At 42.9% G+C, this 24077-nt stretch overlaps 1 protein-coding gene across 4 annotated transcripts in view; it reads right to left on the minus strand.

Moving 5' to 3' along the window:
* Positions 1–23270, minus strand: part of HLCS (holocarboxylase synthetase) — a 153482-nt gene extending 130212 nt beyond the window's left edge. The window contains exons 1-5 of one of the 4 annotated variants that reach the window (XM_077193160.1): positions 23038–23270; positions 18941–19093; positions 11323–11485; positions 8791–9671; positions 3864–4046 (exon numbers count right to left, since the gene is read on the minus strand). In XM_077193160.1, the coding sequence (XP_077049275.1) occupies positions 3864–4046; positions 8791–9671; positions 11323–11485; positions 18941–19093; positions 23038–23229 (1572 nt within the window). In that variant the 5' untranslated portion in view covers positions 23230–23270. Of the gene's footprint in view, positions 1–3863; positions 4047–8790; positions 9672–11322; positions 11486–18940; positions 19094–20340; positions 20539–23037 lie in introns of those variants that run through there. The other 3 variants (XM_054628172.2, XM_077193155.1, XM_077193164.1) reach the window with 3 other exon arrangements.
* Positions 23271–24077: the final 807 nt, after the last annotated feature.

Raw genomic sequence — 24077 nt, forward strand, 5'->3', positions numbered from 1 at the left:
TTTTTATTGGTACAGATATATTTACATTGCTTCATCTATTTTTTTCCCTTGAAACTACTTTGCCTTGAAAGGTATTTTCATTTCTAGCCAAGAAATAAACTGGGAAAAGCCTTCAAGTACAAAGGTTTTTGCTCATTTAAAATAATACAGATAATACATATAAAAAAAGTAAAACATGTTAGACAAATGATTTATCAGTGATTTATTCAAGTTCCTCACTGTCTGTTGATAATTTTAAGATTTTTCTCAGCTCTTATTTTACTTCTGAGCCAGAGAAAAGAGCAAATTTCCTTTCTGGAATAAATAATTTTAAAGAGCTGTTGGTTTTTGTTCTACTGTCTGTAAGGCAGGGATGATGCTGATGCTTTGAGGATAAGAGAAAACAAGCAAATCTCCCATTTTGTAGATTATACATTTTTGGTTGACTTACTTATAAACCAAAACCCTGGGTAGTAATAAAAACTCTGGAGTCCCAGTGTAACTACCCCTGATTTTGGCCCTGGAAATTTAAAAACAAACCCTGAAGTTGAATCTCAAGTCCTACAACAGCCATGAATATGCATGGAAATATTTCAGAAACAATTGTCTCCAAATGTACCCTGAAATCAGGGTTCATTATAGTGTTAGCTGAGAGTTCAAATTTCCCACCCTCAAAGGAAGATTTATTCAGGATAAAGTGACTGCACATTTTCTTGGCTGACATAATGGACCTGGAATTTAAAAGCAGACTATGCCACCCCAGAACCAAGACATGGAAATCTGCTCTGAGCTGATTCTGCTCCAGCTACTGAATTACTCAAATGCACAAAAAAAATTCTGAGCCTGAGGAGTTTTTACTCAAGTTTTCAGATGAGCAAATGTGAGGGTGTAACAATTCCTAATGGGAATAATCACCACTGGGACAAATCTCATTCTTCAAGGAGAAAATCCTTGGTTTGAAATCTACTCTTGGTTTGAAACTCCCTGCAATAAAACACAATCCTGCCATTTATGTCTGAAAAATTATCCTTGGAGATGGCTGAAAGAGCAAATATTTGAGAGTATAAGGGAGAAGCTGCATCAAAAATCAGATCTCTGTGCTGGGAGCTGCCACTGAACATGTGGGTGCCAGACCCTGGGGCTCCCCTCCCCACAGAACTCTGAATTTCCCTCTCCATTTGTTCTGCAGCCCAGCAAGAGAAGCAGAAAAAACAAAGATGCTGGGGTTTGCTATCAATACTGACCTCTAAAGTTACATTCAGCATCAAGCTGTGTAGATTTAATTAAGCTTTTAACCAGCATTCTAATTGTTCTTCATCTAATTGTTCCTCAGTTGTTGTAGCAGAATTCTCCCTGCTAAGATCTAAAATCCTTAAAGATGGATAGGACCATCCATTATTCAGACAGCAGAGCTTTCATCTGGATTTAAAATATAATAATTCCAGTTTGCTCATGTTTTGTTGGGTTTTTTTAATTCATGCAGCAAGACTGTGGTTTTAAGGTCCGTGAATTGGAAATTAAAACTTCAAAATGGGAATTCTGAGGAGGAAAAGAAAAAAAAATTCCAATCCACCCCTCAGGAACAGCTTCAAATTCCAATGCAAAAGGCACAAAGACCCACAGAGTGGAGAGGAGCATCTTAAATTCTTAATAATCACATTCATATCAATTAGCAGCATAGGTTTGATGGGATTATTAACAGCATCTCAACAACGATGCAGAAAAACTCAGATTTTCTGGGAATTTCAGCAGAGGCAAAGTCAGGAGAAGCTATGTGCTCACAGAATAAAGTTTAGAATTCTATTTGATGCCCAAAAGGTAGCAGGAAACAGGCCAGGTGAAAGCTCTGATAAAAGATGGAAGAGGCACCAAGGGAATCCCACAGAATTTACAGCCCTGCTGTAATTGAAGAACTCCCCAAACCAGCACTTAAAGCTGAAAGAATTTTAAAATTATCAAAAAAAAAAAAAAAACCCACACAAAAAAACAAAAAAAAAAAAAAAAAAAAAAAAAAACACCAAAACCAACCAACCAAACAAAAAAACCACCCTCAGCTTCATTTTCTCTTAATGGAGTAAAAAATGCAGAGCAAACCCAATTATTATTTTTCCTCATAAGCAAAAGGAGCTTGGGGTTCCTAAAATTAATTAGAAAATCTGAGCAGGTGAGGGGAACCAGCAGATTTTAAACACAATGGAAAGTCCAGTTTGGGGATGAGGAATCATTCCTGAGCTGCCCAGTCTCAGGAATATAAAAGTTTATATATAAAAATAAATATATAATATTTATAATATTATTATATCATAAATATATATAATATTATATATAATATAAATATATAAATAATATATAATATTATTATATAATAAATATATAATAATAATATTAAAAAGAATATAAAAGAATATAAAAGAAATATATAAAATATTTCTCATTATTTTTGTATCTGTTAACAAGACCTTGAGTTTGCTTGATCATTATGTGACTCATTGTGGTATTTTTATTACAGGGAAGTCTAAGAAAACCATCCCAAAATCACTTGCTGGCAATAAAATTAAGGATTTCCTCCAATAATTCACATTTTTGGTATCTCCTGGCTCTCTGGGAAAGGAAGGAGGCCTAAGGAGAAAAATAAATAATGGATGGATGGGGAAAAATAAATAATTTGTGAGAAAGCTGAACTCTAAGACATTCATTATTTATGTTTATGTGCTCTCTCTTCATTAGGAACTGTTGTTGTTACAAGCTGCAATTTCCTTTTACACAAGATTCTGGAATTATATCAGGCCTAAAGGGAAAGACATTAAAACAACGACTACACACAGCAAAACTCCCATTAAATATGTGAATAAAACAATTACAATCACATGGAACCACAATTAATGAAATTTAGGAATAAAATAATTTATTAATAGAATTTATGGTTTAAATTTTAAAAACTCATTGTGGTATAAACTTTAACTAAAGGATAGGCAGTTAAAATATCTTAACTTGGTGGTCTGCAACCCTGCAATATGCCACTAGATGGCAAGTTTGGATAGAAATTAACTGAATTTTAATTTATAACATGTTTGAGAAGTGCAAAGGCATTGGACAGAAACAATCATGAAAAAAAATAGTGAAAGAGGAGAACAAAAATAGGAAGAGTTCAATGAACAAGGCTTGTGTCTGGAGCACATCTAACACAACCAAAAAGGTTAAATGGGTTTCAGTTTTGTTTCCACATTGCCACACAAATGGAGAATCAATTCACACGAGATTTTGAAGTTATATTTTAAAGAAGAACAAGTGAAAATCCCTGTTTTAGACACTCCTGACAATTGTTCAGAGCAGGGTCCCACATGGAGGAGAGCAGCACCGAGAGCTGACATTTGAATTTCAGATATTCCCAGGAAATATTACAACAGCCTCAGGAATCAGGGATTGATTTCCCTGGGCCACCAGCCCCTTCCCATTCACTGCACTCTGCTCTTCACCATTTCCTCTCTTGGAAATTTTATCTTGATTTAAAATTTGGAAATTTTATCTTGATTTAATTAAGAGATTAATTTTTTATCTTGATTTCATATTAAAAAATAAAGAAATAAATCCTGTCTTTTAAAGCAGTTATTTCTGCAGCTCACTACAGCCTTCAAAAAGCACAGCATTAAAAATTTCTTAACAGAAACACAGAAATATAATAAAATTAAAAATATAATAAAATTAACCCTGCACAATTCCCCTGCGGTGAAATTCAGAATTCCTTCTAGCAGGGACCAAACCTGATGGAATAAAAATGAAATTTTTTTTCCCTTACCTGAAATACCTGTTGAGAACTCTCCAAAGAAAAGCACCAGGCTTGAGGAGAACACTGAATTTCCCTGGCAGGGTAAATCCCAGCTTACCTCATCAGGAGAGAGCAGATAAATGGGAGTTAGCTCAGGGATTTCACTGGATCCACAGCTCAGCCCCAGGCAGGTCAGGATCTCCCTGAGAACTTCAAATCTCTTGGAATTGCTCATTTTGAGCAAATTAAAATCCTCCTCAGTCTGCACATCCATGGCATTGCTGTCCAGCTCCAAATGGGCCTGGCAGGAGATAGAAAAAAAGAAAATCAGTTTTTAATTCAGGGATCACAACCATCAAGACACCAGAATTTCCTCTGGAACCCACCTAAAATTTCACTTCTTCAGAAACTTTTTCTGAAGGAGTCGATCAAACTTGTATTGACCAAGTTAAATTTAATGTTCTGCTTTTCAGGTCTGCCAGAACCAACAGCAAGATTGGGCATTTAATATTCCGTGCATGAACAGAATTGCAATTACAATTAAAATGGCATTATAACTGAAATTCCATTAAAACTGAAATTCCATTATAACTGAAATCCATCAAAACTGAAATTCCATTAAAACTGAAATTCTATTAAAACTGAAATTCCATTAAAACTGAAATTCCATCAAAACTGAAATTCCATTAAAACTGAAATTCTATTAAAATTGAAATTCCATTATAACTGAAATTCCATTATACCTGAAATTCTATCAAAAGTGAAATTCCATTAAAATTCCATCAAAACTGAAATTCCATCAAAACTGAAATTCCATTATACCTGAAATTCCATCAAAAGTGAAATTCCATTAAAATTCCATCAAAACTGAAATTCCATTATACCTGAAATTCCATCAAAAGTGAAATTCCATTATAACTGAAATTCCATCAAAAGTGAAATTCCATTATACCTGAAATTCCATCAAAAGTGAAATTCCATCAAAACTGAAATTCCATCAAAACTGTATGAAAATTGAAAGAGCTTTTTAGAAGTTGTTCAAAGTATGGAGAACTCAAGCAAGTCACATGAATTCAGTGGAAATCAGTGCAGATAAAGAATCCCTTCTGTGTAAAAAGTACTTTTTCACCTGCTAGAAAATCACTCCTCATGGCTGAAGCAGATGCTTAGAAGTTAAAATTAAATGCAAGAGGAAAAAATCCTTCATAAACCTCCTTTTTGGCTCTTTTTTCCTGCTTTTCCAAGATATTTCAAAGCCTTTGTATGTTGGAACCCTGAATTTTGGGCTTTCTGTGCTGCCAGGCACTGATCCCCAGAGAACACTGCACTGACCTGAGGGCCTGGAGAAACTTCCAAAATTCGATAATAAAACTGAGAATTTAGGTGTGGAGTTTGGATAGAAGTGTGTGATATCACAGGGTGGGAAACCCAGAGTTTAAGGGTTTAGAATACAGGAATAGAGAGAAAGCAAGATGGAGGGTTTGGGGTGGAGGCTGCTCCTTCTCCTTCTCCTTCTCCTCCATGGGTTTGGGTGGTTTTGTGTCATTGGATAAAAAAGTCCCCATTGCGGGCACGAGTGGTTGGGTATTGGGTTAAAAGTGAAAATAATTGAGGTGTCATTTGTTAATTGGACAGTTTATCCTTCAAAGGCCTTGCAGAGAGAGACAGGGCTCCATTTTTAGTTTGTTGGAGTGAAGTGCTGCAGAACTCAGGGTTTGTGAGACTGTGACAGAGATAAGAACTGATAAACATCTGAGTGCCAACAAGAAATACCCTCTCACACATTTAATCACAACCTTGGCAAATAAAAGCTCCAAAGAAACCACACTTGTACTCTCTGCAGATCGATTGATTGCTATTAAATACAGCCCTTATTTTTGTTCATTCCTTCCATTTTGCAAAATTTCATTATGTTCTTTGTCTTTTACATATTTTCATTGAAATTCAGGGAAATGAATGAGTGTGGCTGCCTCTGGATCCCTGGCAGTGCCCAAGGCCAGGCTGGACACTGGGGCTGGAGCAGCCTGGGACAGTGGGAGGTGTCCCTGCCATGGCAGGGGTGGGATGGGATAATTTTAAGATCCTTTCCAACCCAAACCACTCCATGATTGTAAAATAAACACATTAAAAAGGAGGCAGGACACACCCACCCACCAGAGGAGTGCAGAAGAAAGAGAAACAAATCTGCCAGAATAGTTCCTGGCTGATGTCACTGCCTGCAAACAACGAGGGCTTTTCAAATCCAGACTGGAAGTCATTGAGAATTATAAAATGTCCCACTAATGCTTTTAATCTGATTTTTGAAGCTGTGCTCTGATGCCCTTTTCTTTTTCCTGGGAAAAACCTCTGGAGTATCAAGTTTTACTGCAGCAGGAGGATCAATTGAAAGGGTGCAGCAAAGCACAACTTGCAGGGACAGAATCAAATCCATTTTCTGGCTGGCAGAGCTGCCTACAAAAAAAAAAGCAATAAATATCCTCCAGTGTCCAACAGAGCTCCCAAAAACCCAGCAGATCTAAGCTAATCAAAGACAAAAACACTTCTGAGAACCCCCTGAATATTTCTGAGCTCTGTAACTGCTCCAAGACTCTTGGTACCTGACCCCTGAGCAGTTAAATTTCAGTGCTCTGGGCTGCTGAGAAAGTTCCCCACCTAAAATATTGGTACAAAAATAGAATCTTTCATAAAGTGGGTTCATCTTTCATATTCCTTAACTTAATCTTGGAAAACTCATCTTGCTCTGCTTTTCTCAATTATTTATTTGCTAAACTTCGTGGTACCTCTCATCAGCCTTTCCACCACCCAAAGCTTTAGCTGGGAATATTTAAATCATTTCAATCATCAGTGACCAACATTTACCCTCCCATGGAAGCTTCCTCACCCATTATCCAGAAGGTAAAGTGAAGAAAAAAAAAAGGAAAAAAAAATATTATGAACACTTGACCTTTATCTGTTTGGTCTTTTTGGGGTGGGGTGGTTTTTGTTTATTTGTTTGTTTGGGGTTTGTTTTGCTTTGTTTTTTGGGGTTTGGTGGGGTTTTTTTGGGGTTTTTTTGTTGTTGTTTGTTTGAGGGTTTTCTTTGGCTGTTTTGGTGGTTTTTTAACCAGAGATCACAATATCATGATACTGGAGAGACACTTCTATTGTGGGATATTATTTTTAAGTGGAATTAATGGTTTTGGCTCATCCTAGACTACCCCAATCCCACCCCCAGATTCTCTGAGCTATTTGATAGCTGCAGAATATTAAACATTTCAACCTTTAAAAGCCTGAATAAGGACTCAGGAAACATAAAAAGTTTCCAGCAAAGTTTATTCTGCACTTCCTGCTTTGCCACAATTCCTATTTTTGTAAGGCTTTTGTGGGATTTATTTCCCACCTCCCAAAATCTGCTCCAGCTGTATTCCTGTACCACCTCCAGCAGGCAGAGAGGGAAAGCTCTGCTGTGGAATAGGAGGAAATCCCAGAACAATTTGGGGTTGGAAGGCACCTCTGGAGATGTGATCCAGTCCAAGCCCTGCTCAGGCAGGGTCACCTGGAGCAGGTGACACAGGAAGTGTCCAGGTGGGTCTGGAATGTCCCAGACTCCATCACCTCCCTGGGCAGCTGTTCCATGGAAGGGAATTCCTCCTCAAGTGGAGCTGGAGCTTTCTGGGCTTTGGTTTGTGGCCACTGCTCCCTGTGCTGCCACTGGGCACCCCTGGGAGCTCTGGCACCCCTTGGAGGCATTTCCTTGGATTAATGAGTGAAATTCCTGCTTCCTGCACAAAACTTGGCTTTACCTTGCCTGATCCATGGCAAAAATAAGAGAATGTTTTCCCAGCAGTGACATTCCCCTTCTTTAACACCAAGGGAAACCCACCCTGCACTTGGACCCCTGCACATCCAGGACATCCATTTACACCTGGGAATGGCTCCCACTGGGAAAGGGGAGATTTGGGTGGGATATGGGGAAGGAATTCCTGGCTGGGAGGGTGGACAGGGACTGGCATGGAATTCCCAGTGGAGATGTGAAGCCCCTGGATCCCTGGCAGTGCCCAAGGCCAGGCTGGACACTGGGGCTGGAGCAGCCTGGGACAGTGGGAGGTGTCCCTGCCATGGCAGGGGTGGCACTGGGTGAGTTTCAGGATATTCCTGTGCTGGGAGGAAAGGCTGGCACAGCTGGGATTGTTCACCTGCACAGGAGAAGCTTTGGGCTGAGCTCAGGGTGGCCTTGCAGGGCCTGCAGGAGCCCCAGGAAAGCTGGAAAGAGACAATTTCCAGGGCATGCAGGGACAGCACCCAGGGAATGGCTTCACACTGAAACATTACAGGTTTAGATCAGGTATTAGGAACAATTTCCTCCCTGACAGGAGGGGCAGGTGTCGCAGACATCTTTCATGAAAAATCCTTTCTTAGGATTTTTCCTTGTGAGAAGCTGCAGTTTCAGCAACCAAAGTAACCAATGGTTATCTGCTGCTGTGGAATGCAACAGGTAGACCTGGGATTGGTCTGCTGTGGGTGTTTGGATTTCCTGACCACTCATGGCAGAGCTGGCTCTTGCTCTGTCTGAGACACAGATCTTTGTTATTCATTCTTGTCTATTCTTAGCTTAGCTAGCTTCTGAAGAAACCTTTTCCTTTCTATTGCTTTTTAGTATAATCTTAATGTAACATATATTATAAAATAATAAATCAAGCCTTCTGATCGTGGAGTCAACATTCTCATCTCTTCTTCATCCTGAAAACCCTTGTGACCATGGTCACAGGCAGGGGCTGGGATGGAATTCCCAGAGCAGCTGTGGCTGCCCCTGGATCCCTGGCAGTGCCCAAGGCCAGGTTGGACACTGGGGCTGGAGCAGCCTGGGACAGTGGGAGGTGTTCCTCTGTCACAAAATGGAACAAAATGATTTTTCTGGAACAAAATGATTTTTCAGTTCCCTCCCAGCCCAAACCATTCCATGCTTGCACACCTGCCCTTGACAGGAACCCCCAATGAACACACAATAGGAACAATCTTTAGGATTGCAGCCCAGGCAGCAATGAGGAAATGCATGCCCACAGTACCTGGGAAAGGATGGCTTCTCCTCCACTGCTCCCATGGCTCAGCTGCACAATCACCGTGTCCTCAGCAGCACTGCTCAGTCGACTCAACACCTTCACTCTGCTGCCATCTCCCTTCATCCCCTCCTCAAAAACGCAGCCACTGAGCAGCAGGTTCAGCTTCACCTCCGTGCTGTCCCTTTTAGTCACCACCAGCTCGTGCACCGCCCTCCTCAGTTTGTTCTTGTGCTTTATCTGCACGCCCCCAAAGGTGAAGGACGAAGAAAGCCCAAGAATCTTCCCCCCTTTGGACAGGAATTTCATGAACTGCCTGTGGATGCCCTCGGGGATGGGTTCCTCTGTGGCAATGAGCAGCAGCAGGGAATTCTCCACCCAGGGGTCCCTGAGCACCTGCTCCTGGTGCAGCTGGTACAGGGTGTAGCTCTCAGCATCGATGCACTCCCTCAGCACTGCTTTCACCTGCTCAAACCTCCCTTTGGCAGCCTCAGAGCCCAGGTAAATCAGGACATTAGGGGGTTTTCCAGCCAGGTTGATTCTTTTGATTCCTTTCTGCAGGCACTGGTGCTCCTTCTCCTCCTGCCCTGTGCTGCTGCAGTCCCGGGGCAGCTCGGGGATGCTCTCTGCAGAGGCGCATTTCACCGACTCGATGGTGCTGTTCTCCAGCTGCAGGCACTCGTGGCAGCTGGAAAGGTGCAGGTGGTGCTGCTCCCCACCTCCTGTTTCCTCATCTTCCCTTTCTTCTTCCAGCTGGGATCTGTCCTCCTCAGCTTGCCCTAACCCTGATTTCCCAGCAGGAGTTACTGCATCCATGTCCGTGCTTTCCTCTTCTGCCGACGGTGCCTCCTTTGCCAGCTCCTTCAGAGCAGACTCCTCTAAATGGACAGCTGCAAAAGGTAAAGATACCAAAAAAAGGGTTCAAATAACGAGATTACCAGGGTTAGGATAAGTATCATTAACAGCAGAATTCAGTTTCAGTACAAATTCCCTGTAACAGCAAGAATTTCACTTATTTGACACAACAAATCCTATTTCCCCCCCAGGACAACAGAGATTTGCACTCATACCATAAATCTAAAGACAAAATGAAAAAGAGAAAATACCTCTGGAAAAGTACAGCTCTTCTAATTAGGGCAGGGTTTAAAAGTGCTGCTGTTTTGAAAGCAACTGTTTTGAAATAAGCTAATAAAGTGATGGTGTTGGGCAAGACAGATATTGAACCACGTCCCTTGCACTGCTGCAGGCTGCAGATAAAGGTTTGGCACGAGAAAAGGGAATAAAAAAGAGATTTGAACAGATTTCAGGCTGCAGAAAGGCAGAGAGATCCAGCACAGCAAGATCTGGGAGCTAAGAATCCAAGGGAAAACAAGAAAATAGGAAGAACTGTTAAAAATTTCCCTTTTCCCCTGAAAATGACAGAAATGGGAAGATAATTTGGAGCAAATACAACTGAGAAGAGAAGAGCAAAGATGATTATTACCAGCAAGAAATGTGCAGAGCAAAGAGGAGAGAAAAGACACTCATCACAAAGGGGGCTTCAAGGCAAAATCTGAAACATTTTCCTGAATCCTTCCCCACTCACACACAACCAAATCAATTTATTGTGCTCTTAATCCAGGGAGAAACTCGATTAACAACATTTTGTTAATCCAACTTCAACCCCTTTCCTTATTATGAAATTACATCCCCTTTGGAGCAGAAACATGAAGCAAGATTTGGGGTTTTTTTGATATCCCAAGGGAATTTCAGTTTCCAACCTCTGTTATTCCATCCAGAGCCTCCCCCAGCCTGTTCTGGAGCAGCTTCCACAGAGCATTGGAAGCAAAAGGAGGCAGAAAACATTTTAAAAAGGGACAGACTTGGGACACTCTCAGCTGCCAGCCTTCCTTGGGGGAATATTTATGCAGAACAGCACCAGGAGAGACAGAATTTCCCATCAGATTCTTTTGGGAGAATATTCCTGTCCTCCTGCACTTCAGCTAAATGCTGTTGATTTTGTCATTCCTTCATTTCTGCCTGAGCACTGTGATCTACATTAAATGAAACAGCAAAGCAAAAACAAACCCCATAAAAAAGGCCAAAAAAAATCCCACCCCAAATTGTTTTCAATCCACGTTCAGCTTTAAATATATGTTAATTTCAAATATGAAAAAAAAAAAGAGAACATTTGCCTAAAAACTTTCAGTTTGGATTTTCAAAAATAGATTTGTTAATCCAGCAGACAAGATTTAAAGGAATTATTTGCTAACTTCTGGTTTGGAGCACCCTTTGGATGGTGGAAGGGTCCCAGCCCACAGCAGGGGTTGGGAATGGATAATTTTTAAGGCTCCTTCCAACCCAAACCCTTCCAAATCCTCCAAAAAAAAAAATTAAAGCAGAGCTACAGAGGGATCAACCTGGAATCCCAACAGGAAAAAAAAACACTGCCAAAAAAAAAAAGGAAAATTTTCAGGTAGGTACAAAAAATATGCACAAAGACCTAAAATAAGCATAAATCAAGAATGTTGTGGCATGAGAAATGATCAGGAGGGTACTTACAAACAATCCTGTGTGGCACCATCCCGTTCTCCATCTGCAGCCTGTCTTCCAGGAAGGCTACTCCAAGGCTACTGAAATTATCTACACTGGCTGCAGCAATTAACTTAAAAGGTTCACCAGGTTTATAGGCCAAGGGTGAACAAAAGTCTGACCACTTGACAATCTAGAACAGAGCATATGGATGGCTTTCAGTTGGGAAAATTGTGGAGAAATCCCTAAGCAGCAACAATTTTGTGAGTTTGCAGGAGGAATGCGGGAGAATTGAAGAATTTACTGACAGGGGTTTGCTTTAGGCAGCAAAGATTGAGCCCTGACAAAAGAGGAAAATATCCACACCAAGGAATCATTCCCAAAGAGCAAGGCTCTAAAAGCTCCAAGCAACAAAATGGCAGCAGAGCTGTAAGAAAAATTCTGTTTGGATTTGTTTCCTTCAGCACAAACTCCAAGCAAGGATGCTGATGAAAAGAACAAAATTCAACTACAAGGGTTTATTAACTACAAGGTGCATCCACAGGCTCGTGCAGGCAGCTGAAATGAATTTCTTCCTTTGCCATTTCCAGGGAATTCTTCATCCCCAGGTCAATTCTGAGTGCATTTGGAATCAAGGCTGCAGGTAGATTGGGTAAAAAATTAAAGTTAAGCTCTGCAGAAGGGACATTTACAGGCAGCAGTGGTAAAAGTGGGAAGATACATTTTCAAAATTCATTGTGTCATAAATTAATAAGTTAATTAATGACCACACTCGGCATTCTGCTTTCAACAGGTGTGATGATGGTGCATTTTTTACAAGAAACTCAAAAACTCTTCAGCCCTTTGAGAGGTTGTGATGAGGGACAAAGAGCTCAGGGTGGGAAACCAAATGTGGGGAAATCTCACAGGCTGCAAATCTTAAACACCTCAAATCTTAAACTCCTCAAATCTTAAACTCCTCAAATCTTAAAATCCTCATTTTAATAAAAAATTATCAGAAGTCTTAACTAAACCATGAGGGTTGAAGATGTTTATCTACATCAAAAATTCCTTTTTCCAGGAAGGAAACAATGCACAAGTAGGAGACACAACTGGATCCACAAACCACTTGTTCTCCCATGAAAGAATTTTTAGAGACCTGCCTTCATGACCTAAAAAAAGTCAAAAAATCAGCCTTTGCCATGCTCCAGAACATGGGGAGACAAAGTGCAACTCCCTCAGAGCAGCTGCAGCACTTGGACACTTCCATGAGGTTCAGCTTTTCACCCCCATACACCAGATGTAAAACACTGATTAAAGGAAGGAAAATCCTATTTTGGATGCACGAACTGAGGGTGAGCTGTCAGTTATTCTACTTGTTCATAATTAGACCATCAGCTAAATTTATCTTTCTTTTCTGCAATTAAATGGTTTACACACCACCCAAGGGAATCCAGCTGCAGCTTTTGATGTTGTGGAATTTCCCAAGGGAACAAGGGGACAGAACCAACAACCCCAATGGTTCTGTCTCCTTTCTAAGTCATTCTCAGAGACAATTTCTGCTGAGTAATCAACAAACCCAAATGAGACCATTCAGTCACAGAATACCAGAATGGTTTGGGTTGGAGGAACCTTAAAAATTATCCCAGAGCCACCCCAGCCATGGCAGGGACACCTCCCACTGTCCCAGGTGCTCCAGCCCCAGTGTCCAACCTGGCCTTGGGCACTGCCAGGGATCCAGGGGTGGAATTCCATCCCAGCCCTGCCCACCCTGCCAGGGAAGGATTTTTCCCCACTATCTGATGCTGATTTAAAATGGATTTGTTATTTTCCTGAAGTGTTTCTTGCTCTGCTGCATTGGGCTTGTGTTGAGATTTTCTCTGAAAGTGACCAAATTTGAGCATTTTTACAGCATCTTAGAATCATGGAATGGGTTGGGCTGGGAGGGACCTTTAAAACTCACCCAGTGCCACCCCTGCCATTGATGCCTCAGGTTTGAGCTTTTATTATTTTCACATTCTGCTCTGCTTTAGTGTGTGGGGCTGGGTTCACATTCTGGGATGCTGAGCTCTGTGCACAGAGCAGGGAGACAAAACAATTCCTGCTCCAGCTGGGCACCAAGGCCAAATGATCCAAATCTCAGCCCCAGAGCACAAACCCCGTGGGCTGGAGAGAGAAAAACAAGCAGGGTGGGACTGCAGGGGCTAAAGCTGGGATGGGACAATGAACTGCAAGATGCAAATGGAGCAGAACTGATCCCAGGGACAGAGCCCGTGCCCGGCCGTGCATTTTGGGGCCATTTTGGTTCATCTTGGGTGCAGCCCTGGCTGGGCTCTGGTGCTGCCCAAGGTGCATCCATGGAGGAGATGCTTTGAATCAATCCCTGCTTTATTCTGGAGCTCTGTCCAGCCTCTGTTCTCTGCCTCACCAAGGGCAGGGACACCTCCCACTGTCCCAGGCTGCTCCAGCCCCAGTGTCCAACCTGGCCTTGGGCACTGCCAGGGATCCAGGGGTGGAATTCCATGCCAGCCCCTGCCCACCCTGCCAGGGAACAATTCCTCATTGCCAAGATCCCACCCAGCCCTGCCCTCTGGCACTGGCAGCCATTCCCTGGGTGCTGTCCCTGCATCCCCTGGAAATTGTCTCTCTCCAGCTTTCCTGGGGCTCCTGCCGGCCCTGCAAGGCCACCCTGAGCTCAGCCCAAAGCTTCTCCTGTGCAGGTGAACAATCCCAGCTGTGCCAGCCTTTCCTCCCAGCAGAGCTGCTCCATCCCTCTGCCCATCCTGGAGCCTCCTCTGGGCTCTCTGCAGCAGCTCCAGCTCCTCCCTGGGCTGGGCCCAGGCCTAGGCCCAGCTCTGCAGGTGGGCTCTCAATCCATATTTCTATTTCTGGCCTTTGGATATCTAACAATAAACCTGGCTGGGTATCTTGTGATCCATGATTTCTGCTAACCCTTAGTGAAAAAATTCCCTTTCCCAGAGGAAAAGGGGAGCAGAGTGTGGGGTTTCACCCCCAAGTTCAAGGTGGTGAAGCCCCACCAGAGGTGCCCCAGCTCCAATGGGACTGCCTGTGGTGGAGGGTGAAGGATTTACAGAGGATTTAAACATCGTTTCCTACCCAAAGAACAGGCACAAGTAACACCCACACCTGGAGGCTGTCAGCAAGTTCTGTTGATGCTCTTGATGTCTCCTCCAAGTAAAACCTCAGATGTAAAATGTGATTATTGCTGCACAGTGCAAACAAAGCGAACCCACAGAAGCAGCTCACAAAGCAAAGCTCTTGCCAAAAGCTGTGACCCTGAAATCAGGCAGCGATCATTGGCTCAGAGCAGAGCAAAAACCCTCAGGGAGTATTTTCCAGCTTTCCTGTTGCAATTCCAAATCAAAATTCTGTCAGCAAAAAGGATGAAAGGCCAGCACTCAGCAAGAGATGGGACATTATTCAAACTCCTGTTGTCTGAGTCCCCCTCATTCTCACCAGCCACAGATCACTGATATTCCTACAAAAAAATGGCTTTTTTGGCCAGAAATTCCCCCAAGAGCAATGTGTTCCTACAGGCCCTGGATGTGGTGACAGCCAGAGGTAACAAAATTAAGAGAACTTTACTGTGTTCACACAGAAGAACAATAAACAAAATAAACCAGCAGTCCCTTTCCTCTTTAGTTTTCATTTTTTGCATGGACTATCACTTCTGAGCTTTCTAAATCAAATTAATTAGTAATGTCCACATAAGGATGAAAAATCTTCCATCCTAAGGAAAATGAAAGCAAACCCAAGAAGATTTAAAAAAACCCCAAAACAATAAACCCCAAAAAATAGATAATTAGAGCTTCAATGCAGGTGTTTCTGTGAATCTTTCTGCTACAAAAAAGTAAAAATAAAATAAAAATCTTCCACCTCAGCTGGTCCAGGTGTACAAAAGTCCCTCCTCATTCTCACCAGCCACAGGTCACTGATACTCCTACCAAAAAATGGCTTTTTGGCCAGAATTTCCCCCAAGAGCAATGTGTGCCCCACAGGCCCTGCATGTGGTGACAGCCAGAGCTGGTTTTTAACCAAAATTAAGAGCACTTTATTGTATTCACACAGAAGAGCAGTAAACAAAATTAACCAGCAGAGCTGGTTTCCTTTTCCTCTTTAGTTTTGATTTTTTTTGCCTGGACTATAATTTTTGAACTTTCTAAATCAAATTAATTACTAATGTCCACATAAGGATGAAAAATTTTCCATCCTAAGGAAAACTCCAATAAACCCCAAAAGAATAGATAATTAGAGCTTCAATGCAGGTGTTTCTGTGGATCTTTCTGCTACAAAAAGTAAAAATAAAATAAAAATCTTCCACCTGAGCTGGCCCAGGTGTACAAGAGGGAGGGCACAGCTCATTTGTCTCCAGAAGCAGAGCCCACCTGCATGGATTCCCCCTGCCAAAGGCAATAAAACCATTCCCAAAGCAGCTGCTGCAGGTTTTCCACAAGGAAATTGCTGGTAGTATAGTTTACCATAGGGTGAAAAATTTAAGAGTTTTGGGTTTTTAGTATGGAGGTGGATAGAAGACAAAACAGAGGCTTTTGGATGGTGTTTGATCTTTTTCTTCTTCATCTGCTTTATTTTCTATTGTGGTGGTGGTATAGAGTGATTAGTTAGGGAGAGCTGTAATACAGATGTTGTGTGGCAGGCAAATAATTAGTTATTGGTAGAAAAAAGTAGAAATAAAGCACATTTTAAGAGTTAATTTAAGAGATAAAATAGCTTTAAAAGACCTTGCAACTGTACATTTTGTGACTTTTCTTGCTGCCTTCTCTTTGTGTGCTAAGTCTAGTGTAGAACCTCTGATAAGATAAAAAATAAACAACAACTTGAAGACTAAAAAACTCTTTTACACAGATCCTCACCCAGGGAAGCAGCCAGGCCATGAGCACCTGTGGATGTGATGTCCTGGAACACCAAGGATGTGGAATTTTGGTGAAGGAGCCTGAAATTTCCTGATTGCAGGAAATAAGGGTGACAGGTGGCCCTTCAGGGACACCCAGGCCAGGGTGGGAAGTGGATTTGTAGAGAATTCTTGAAGTTTGACAGAGGGTACTGTATGTAAACTTTGAGAGAAGAAATGCTGACTTTAGGGTTTTAAAATAAAATAAAATTAAAATTAAGGTTTCAAATGAAATTAAGCCCTTTTAATGCTGCTTGAAAAAATCTCTACAAATCCATTTCCCACCCTTATCCATGGCTCCAGGGGTGATCCCAGCCTGGGATCATGGAGAGCTCTGGGATTCCAGCAGCAGCCCAGATGTTTTATTAAAGCCTCCAGATACATCCTGACATGGACATTTTCCCTTTCCTCCTCTTCCCTGGGGGCACTGAGATCCATCCCTCCCCTCCCAAAGCCTTCCATGGCCTCAAGGGGGCTGCACAAAAAGCAGGAGAAGGATTTTCCACTGTCCCAGGTGCTCCAAACCCAGTGTCCAGCCTGGCCTTGGGCACTGCCAGGGATCCAGGGGCAGCCCCAGCTGCTCTGGGAATTCCATCCCAGCCAGGAATTCCTTCCCAATAATTCCTTCCCAATAATTCCTTCCCTGTAATTTGGGTGGGAATTCCTTCCCACCCAAATCTCCCCTTTCCCAGTGGGAGCCATTCCCTGTCACATTCAGGTTTTCTGAAAAATCCCTTCACCCAGGATTTTTCACCTGGGAAGCTGAGAGGCCTTAGAGAAAAAGGAAAGCAGTAATTATCTCATTTTCTTCTCTGTTTTGCTGCTTTGGAATGTGTTTGGAGATTGTTCACCCACAGGTGATTGTTCCATTGGATTCTGCTGGGAGTTGTTTTCACTCTTTGGCCAATCAGGGCCAAGCTGTGTCAGGACTCTGGAGAGAGTCAGGAGTTTTCATTATTATCTTTTTATCCTTCTGTCAGTATCCTTTCTGTATTCTTTAGTACAGTTTAGTATAGCATTCTTTAATATATTTTTAGTATCATAAAATAATAAATCAGCCTCCAGAGAGCATGGAGCCAGATTCATCATTCCTCCCTTCATGGGGCACCCCACAAACCCAATAATTCCCTGTGTCATGTCACTCCATTCCTTGCCCAGAGCTGCTCCCCTGGAGCCCCTTCAGGCTCTGAGCTCCCCCTGGAGCCTTTTCTTCCCCAGGCTGAACAATCCCAAGTTCTCCCAGCCTGGCTCCAGAACAGGGGGGGCAATGCCCACCCACAGCCAGAGAAAAATGCTCCTGAAAATCTCAACAAAATACCTCTGCCTCTGTTTGAAACACAAAATAGAGTTTAATTATTGAGTGATCTGAATGAAGCAACTCCCTTTTTATTCCCCATAAGATCACAACACATCTGTGCCTCCTTCTGTGCCAGAATATTGAATATCTCTCCCCCTTTCTATGTAATAATTTTGAATATCTGTACCCCTTTCTAAGAAAGAATATTGAATACCTTTCCATGCAAGAATATTGAATATCTGTCCCCCTTTCTATATAATAATTTCAAGTATCTGTACCCCTTTCCATGCAAGAATATTGAATACCTGTACCCCTTTCTATGCAACAATATTGAATATCTGTCCCCTTTTCTATGCAAGAATATTGAATATCTGTGCCCCTTTCTGTGCAAGAAAATTGAATTTCTGTCCCCCTTTTTATGCAACAATATTGAATATCTATATCCCTTTTCTATGCAAGAATATTGAATATCTGTACCCCTTTCTATGCAAGAATATTGAATATCTGTATCTCCTTCCTATGGAAGAATATTGATTATCTCCCATTCTATACAATAATACTGAATATCTGTATACCTCTTTCTATGCAAGAATATTGAATATCTATATCCCTTTTCTATGCAAGAACATTGAATATCTGTACCCCTTTCCATGCAAGAATATTGAATATCTGTATACCCCTTTCTATACAAGAATATTGAATGTCTGTGCCCCTTTCTATGCAACAATATTGAATATCTGTGCCCCTTTCCGTGCAAGAATATTGAATATCTGTTCCCCTTTCTATGCAACAATATTGAATATCTGTATCCCTTTTCTATGAAAGAATATGGAATATCTGTACCCCCTTCTATGCAAGAATATTGAATATCTGTATACCCCTTTCTATGCAAGAACATTGAATATCTGTCCCCCTTTCTATGCAAGAATATTGAATATCTGTATACCCCTTTCTATGCAAGAGAATTGAATTTCTGTCTCCCTTTCTATGCAACAATATTGAATATTTATATCCCTTTTCTATGAAAGAATATTGAATATCTGTATCTCCTTTCTGTGCAAGAATATTGAATATCTGTATCTCCTTCCTATGCAAGAATATTATCTCCCTTTCTATACAATAATATTGAATATCTGTACCCCTTCCTATGCAAGAATATTGAATATCTGTACCCCCTTTCTATACTAGAATATTGAATATCTGTACCCCTTTTCTATGCAACAATATTGAATATCTGTGCCTCTTTCTATACAAGAACATTGAATATCTGTACCCCTTTCTATACAAGAATATTGAGTATCTGTACCCCTTTTCTATGCAAGAATATTGAATATCTGTATCCCTTTCTATGCAACAATACTGAATATTTGTACCCCCTTTCTATACAAAAATACTGAATATCTGTCCCCCTTTTCTATGCAAAAACAAAGATATTTTCTCACCTCCTTGGAAGAGTCAGGTGCTTTCTGCAAGTGCTCTGGGTGAGCAGAAATGCTTTCTGTCACAAAAGCAATGTGCTCTGCTGGCAGCAGCCTCTCAGCGTGAGCAAAGGGAGAAACCAGCAGCCCCCTCCACCTGTTTAAGTCATCAAGGAACTGAAAGAAATGGGAAAGGAGAGTAAGTCTGAGCAGGAAACAACTGATTTAAGAATTCCTTTTTAAATTATGCCCAGCTTAAATTCAAATCCGAGCCTCCAGCCTTACGGGAAGGGCGATGATGATTTCACTTTCCCCACGAGACAAAGGAGGGGATAAAGCTGTGAACTGTTAAAAGGAACACTAAAAGTGAAACTGGAAGTGCCAAGGCAGGTTTGTGCAGCCAGCTCAAACTCCAGCTCTCAGCTTCACAGGAAGGGAGGGTGGAACACAAACCCCTGAGCCCCTGCACTGGGACCCTTGAGGGACATTTGGCACTGGCAGCATCCCCCATGCACCTCTCCTCCTCTCCCAGCCACACTGAGCACTGAATCCTCAGTCATTCAACAAAATTCCTCATTCACTATGAATCTCATCAAATAGAAACAAATCCTTCATTCAGAATAAATTTTTCCATAAGTTGTTCCATCCACCGCTCAGCAGAACACTGCACAAAAGTTTCTTCATTAAATTACAAAAGATTCCCTCTCTTGCCCTCAGCAAGGAGCAAATAAAGCTCAAAACCTGGAATCAGCAGATCAAAAAACACATTTGAGACATCTCACAGCTTCTCAGGAAAATATTACATCCATTGTTAATTTTCACATTCATTTTGCATTGAACTTCATTTGTCTGATATATTTTAAAAAGGGCAAACATTAGAAACAACTGGTTTGCTTTGGGAAATAGTAAAGGTAGGAAGATTTTTAGAAAGCTGTGAAAGGAGGCTTTAGAAACAGAAAGAGCTGTGGTTGTAAAGTCTGAAAATAGAAAAGTTACAGTAAGCAAGGACATGGAACAATGAGAGAACTCAAAACATGAAACAATTGAGACAACTCAACTCAGTTTGAGTTTTAGGTTTGGTTAAGACAGATTTTGAGACTGTAGAAAATATGTTTAGTAAGAGAGGAGAAGGTTTTAAGTTTAATAATTGTGTATTGTTAATAGGAAGTACATAAGAAGGTATTGTTTGAAGTAGGTATGGTTTTAGTGATTAACTAGAATAATTATCTGTAAGTTTTGGTCATATGTTATTGGTTAAAAAGTTTTTAAAATGTTCTATTACAAAGAATTTTTTTGGTTGCTGTTAGTAAGAAGTGAGCTGTTGTTATCTTTTAATTGTCTTAACGTAATGTGATGTAATAAATCTCAAAGAACATATTTTAGTAGTCTTGTCTTGTTTGTCAACTCCCTAAAAATCCCCTTACCTTCACTGTTTCCCACATTTCCCTTCTGCACACACCTGCAGTAATTCCATGTGGAAGCAGGAGGGAATTCCCCCGTGGCTCTGGATTCCAGCACTCAGTGTGCTCATCCCTGCCCAGCCCAGAATACTGAGGGGGCAGCTCACTGACCCAGCCACCCCGGAGAGCACACAAGCTGCACAAACAAACACTGCTTTCTCCCACATGAAAGTGAACTCAGCTCAGGAAGCTTTAAAGTACCTTAAACATCCCCTCTGGCTAAAGATCAAACCAAAAAAAAATCCCTTTACAGGTTATGATTTAGGACTTGCAGTATCTTAAGCAAGCTACTGATCACAGTCCAAGCTACTGAGAGAGAAAAGGAGCTTTGCTGGCTGCCCAGAAGCCAAAAAAAAAAATCTGAATTAACCTTTAATCTCTTCAGAGATGATGTAAAGAGCTCCCCAGTGATGCAGAGCCAGAGCTCTCACACTGAAGTGCAGCACAACAGGACCTGCCCCAGGGATTTTCAATTGCTGTCACCACATATTTTAAAGAGACAAAAATACATTGAATTACAGCCCTGAGTCTGTGCCAAACGTCATGCCAAGCTGCAATTCCCCAGAGGGCTCCCCAGCTCCCAATAAACACCAATAAACCCAACAGATTATAAAATCAGTCTGCATGAACAGCACTGCAGACAGAAAAAAATGTGCTGGCAGTGCAAGGGCTGAGGAGAAGCTGTTTCAGAAATGAGCAGGAGTGGAGCAAAGAGCAGAAACCAGCTGAAATCCTCTTCACAGAACAATAATCCAGGGCAAGTGAGGCAGAACTCCTCCAAACACAGCTTTGTTTTGTTTTGGGGGCTTTATTGGAATGTGAATTAGGTATTTCACTTGGCTGGGGAAGGTTCTGAGACTGCCACCATCGCTCTTGAGTGTGAAATAATCTGTTAATAAATAGCAAAAAACCTAGTTTTAAATAGAACCAACTCCATCAGCATTTCTAATCTTGTTTTCCCTCAAATGCAAATGATCTTTTTACCCACTGAACTTACAAAAAGCTTCCCTGCTTCCTGAAGAGCACTTAGCCACTGACGTGCTCCATAAATCCCTGCAACAACTGAAATAATCCTCAACCACTCACGCACCAACAGCAGCAAAAAGCACAAAGACCAAGAAGAGCCTCACCCAGACCAATTCTGGCATTTAGTGCCAAATTCAGAGAAATCCACCATCCATTTAAATAATTCAGACGAGCTGGGGGCAGTGCCAGCTCCACTCCTGATCCTGAGAGTCAAGCAAGCTCGCTTTCAGTTCTGCTCCCAGCAGTGCCACGTGGAGCTGCTTCAGGCACAGGGCTTTTCCACCCTCACGGGCTGCCACAGCCTCCCCCAGCCCTGCTCATTTGTGATTCTCATTTTGCACCTCATTTTCCTCACTTAGAACCACATTTTGTGTGGGGAGAAGCAGCCAGCTCTCTCTGCAGTTCACATTCCTGGGCAGATCCAGCAGCGTTTTAAAGCCCTGACACGAATCCTGGAGGCACAAGCACAGCACATATTTTTAGACTAAAGCCTTACATGTTCTCCAAGTGTGTTGCTGAAATGAAAGAGGCTTTTCCCAGGGACAGGATGAGGAGGAAATGTCCTTAAACTGAAAGTGAGCAGGTTTGGATGGGATGTTAGGAGGGAAATCTTCCCTGGGAAGGAGGGGAGGCCCTGGCACAGGGTGCCCAGAGCAGCTGGGGCTGCTGCAAGTGCCCAAGGTCAGCTTGGACGGGGCATGGAGCCCATGGCAGGGGGTTGGAACACGATGATCTTCAAGCAACCCAAACCATTCTGTGATTTTATGGAATTCTCTCAAGCTCACCCAGCCAAGCTTTCCTAGAACTACTGCTGCACTTGCAAAGCTGCACTTAATACACATACATAAATATATACATATATATATATATATATATAGAGAGAGAGAGAGAGAGAGATACAAATACACATTTGTAGCACACAGAGCACCCCTCAGCCCATTTCCTATTCCTCTATATATACACATTTCCTATATATATATATACATATATATATTTCCTATTTCCTATATATACATACATTCCTATAGATATATTTCCTATTTCCTATATATATATATATATTTCCTTTATATATATATTCCTATATAGATATATTTCCTATTTCTGAGATATATACATATATATATATTGACATACACATTTGTAGCACACAGAGCATCTCTCAGCCCATTTCCTATTCCCATATATATACACATTTCCTATATATATATATATACATTCCCATGTATAAATATTTCCAATTTCCTCTATATATTTACATATATATACACACATACAAATACACATTTGTAGCACACAGAGCATCTCTCAGCCCATTTCCTATTTAAACAAGCTCCGGCAAGCAGCGAGGAGAGGGAACCACACCTGAACTAACATTTCCCACCAAAGCGACCACCCGGCTGTCCCCTCCTCCTTCCCCTGGCTCTGACACCATGTGGGAATTCCCTCCGCGCGTTGTTTTTCCTAATCCCAAACCCCTGCCCGCCACCAACCCCGTGGTTGAAGAACCAAACCACAACCCCGTCCCCGCGGGGCCGGGATGCTCATCCCCGTTACCGCGGCAACCGCGCCCCCCGCCGCATCCCCGTTACCGCGGCAACCGCCGCGCCTCCCCGCGCATCCCCGCGGCTCTACCTGCGCCTCGCCGGTGCAGAACACCTTGCCGCCGACGCGGAGGCAGACGCGCTCGTCGGGGTGCGGCTGGCGGGCGCAGAAGGTGAAGGAGCAGCGGGAGCGGTGCAGCCTCCGCACGGTGCTGCGGACGAGCGCGGCCGAGCGCGGCCCCCAGCGCGCCCACAGGTACAGGTAGCACAGCGTGATCAGCATGGCGGGCGCGCGGCCACGCCCCCCGCCGCCCGCCCCGGCCAATCGCAGCGCCGTGCGTCAGGGAGGGCGGGTGGCGGTCACAGCGCTGATTGGCTGGCGGGGGCTGGCGCGCGCGGCGCCCCGCCCCTTTGGCAGCGCCGCGTCTCTCCCCTCCTCCTCCCCTCAGCGCTCGGCCGTGAGGGCGCCGCCTGCTCCTCACGCTGAGGGGAACGCGGAGTTCCGCGGTGGAAGGAGGTGTGAAAAGAAATAAAGAGCGCTCAAAATCGCTCCAAGCGGCTCGGGGCGTGGGTTAGTTGTAGGCGTGCTCTGGAGGAGGAAGAGGAGGAGGAGCAGGCGAGGTCTTCTCGTCGCCGGCGCCACGACCCGGCTGCTCTGGGAATGGCAGAATGGTTTTGGTGAAAAGGGACTTAAAGCTCATCGAGCTCCACCCTCTGCCATGGCAGGGACACCTTCCACTGTCCCAGGCTGCTCCAAGCCCCAATGTCCAACCTGGCCTTGGGCACTGCCAGGGATCCAGGGGCAGCCAAAGCTGCTCTGGGAATTCCATCCCAGCCGCTCCCCACCCTCTCAGGGAAGGATTTTTTTCCTAATATCCCGCCTAAACTTGTAATTTTTCAGTTTGAAGCCATTCCCTGTGTGCTGTCCCTGCATGCCCTGGAAATTGTCTCTCTGCAGCTTTCCTGGGGCTCCTGCAGGCCCTGCAAGGCCACCCTGAGCTCAGCCCAAAGCTTCTCCTGTGCAGGTGAACAATCCCAGCTGTGCCAGCCTTTCCTCCCAGCAGAGCTGCTCCATCCCTCTGCCCATCCTGGAGCCTCCTCTGGGCTCTCTGCAGCAGCTCCAGCTCCTCC

Source organism: Agelaius phoeniceus, chromosome 2 (genome assembly GCF_051311805.1).
Source record: "Agelaius phoeniceus isolate bAgePho1 chromosome 2, bAgePho1.hap1, whole genome shotgun sequence".
In the NCBI taxonomy this organism is placed as follows: domain Eukaryota; kingdom Metazoa; phylum Chordata; class Aves; order Passeriformes; family Icteridae; genus Agelaius; species Agelaius phoeniceus.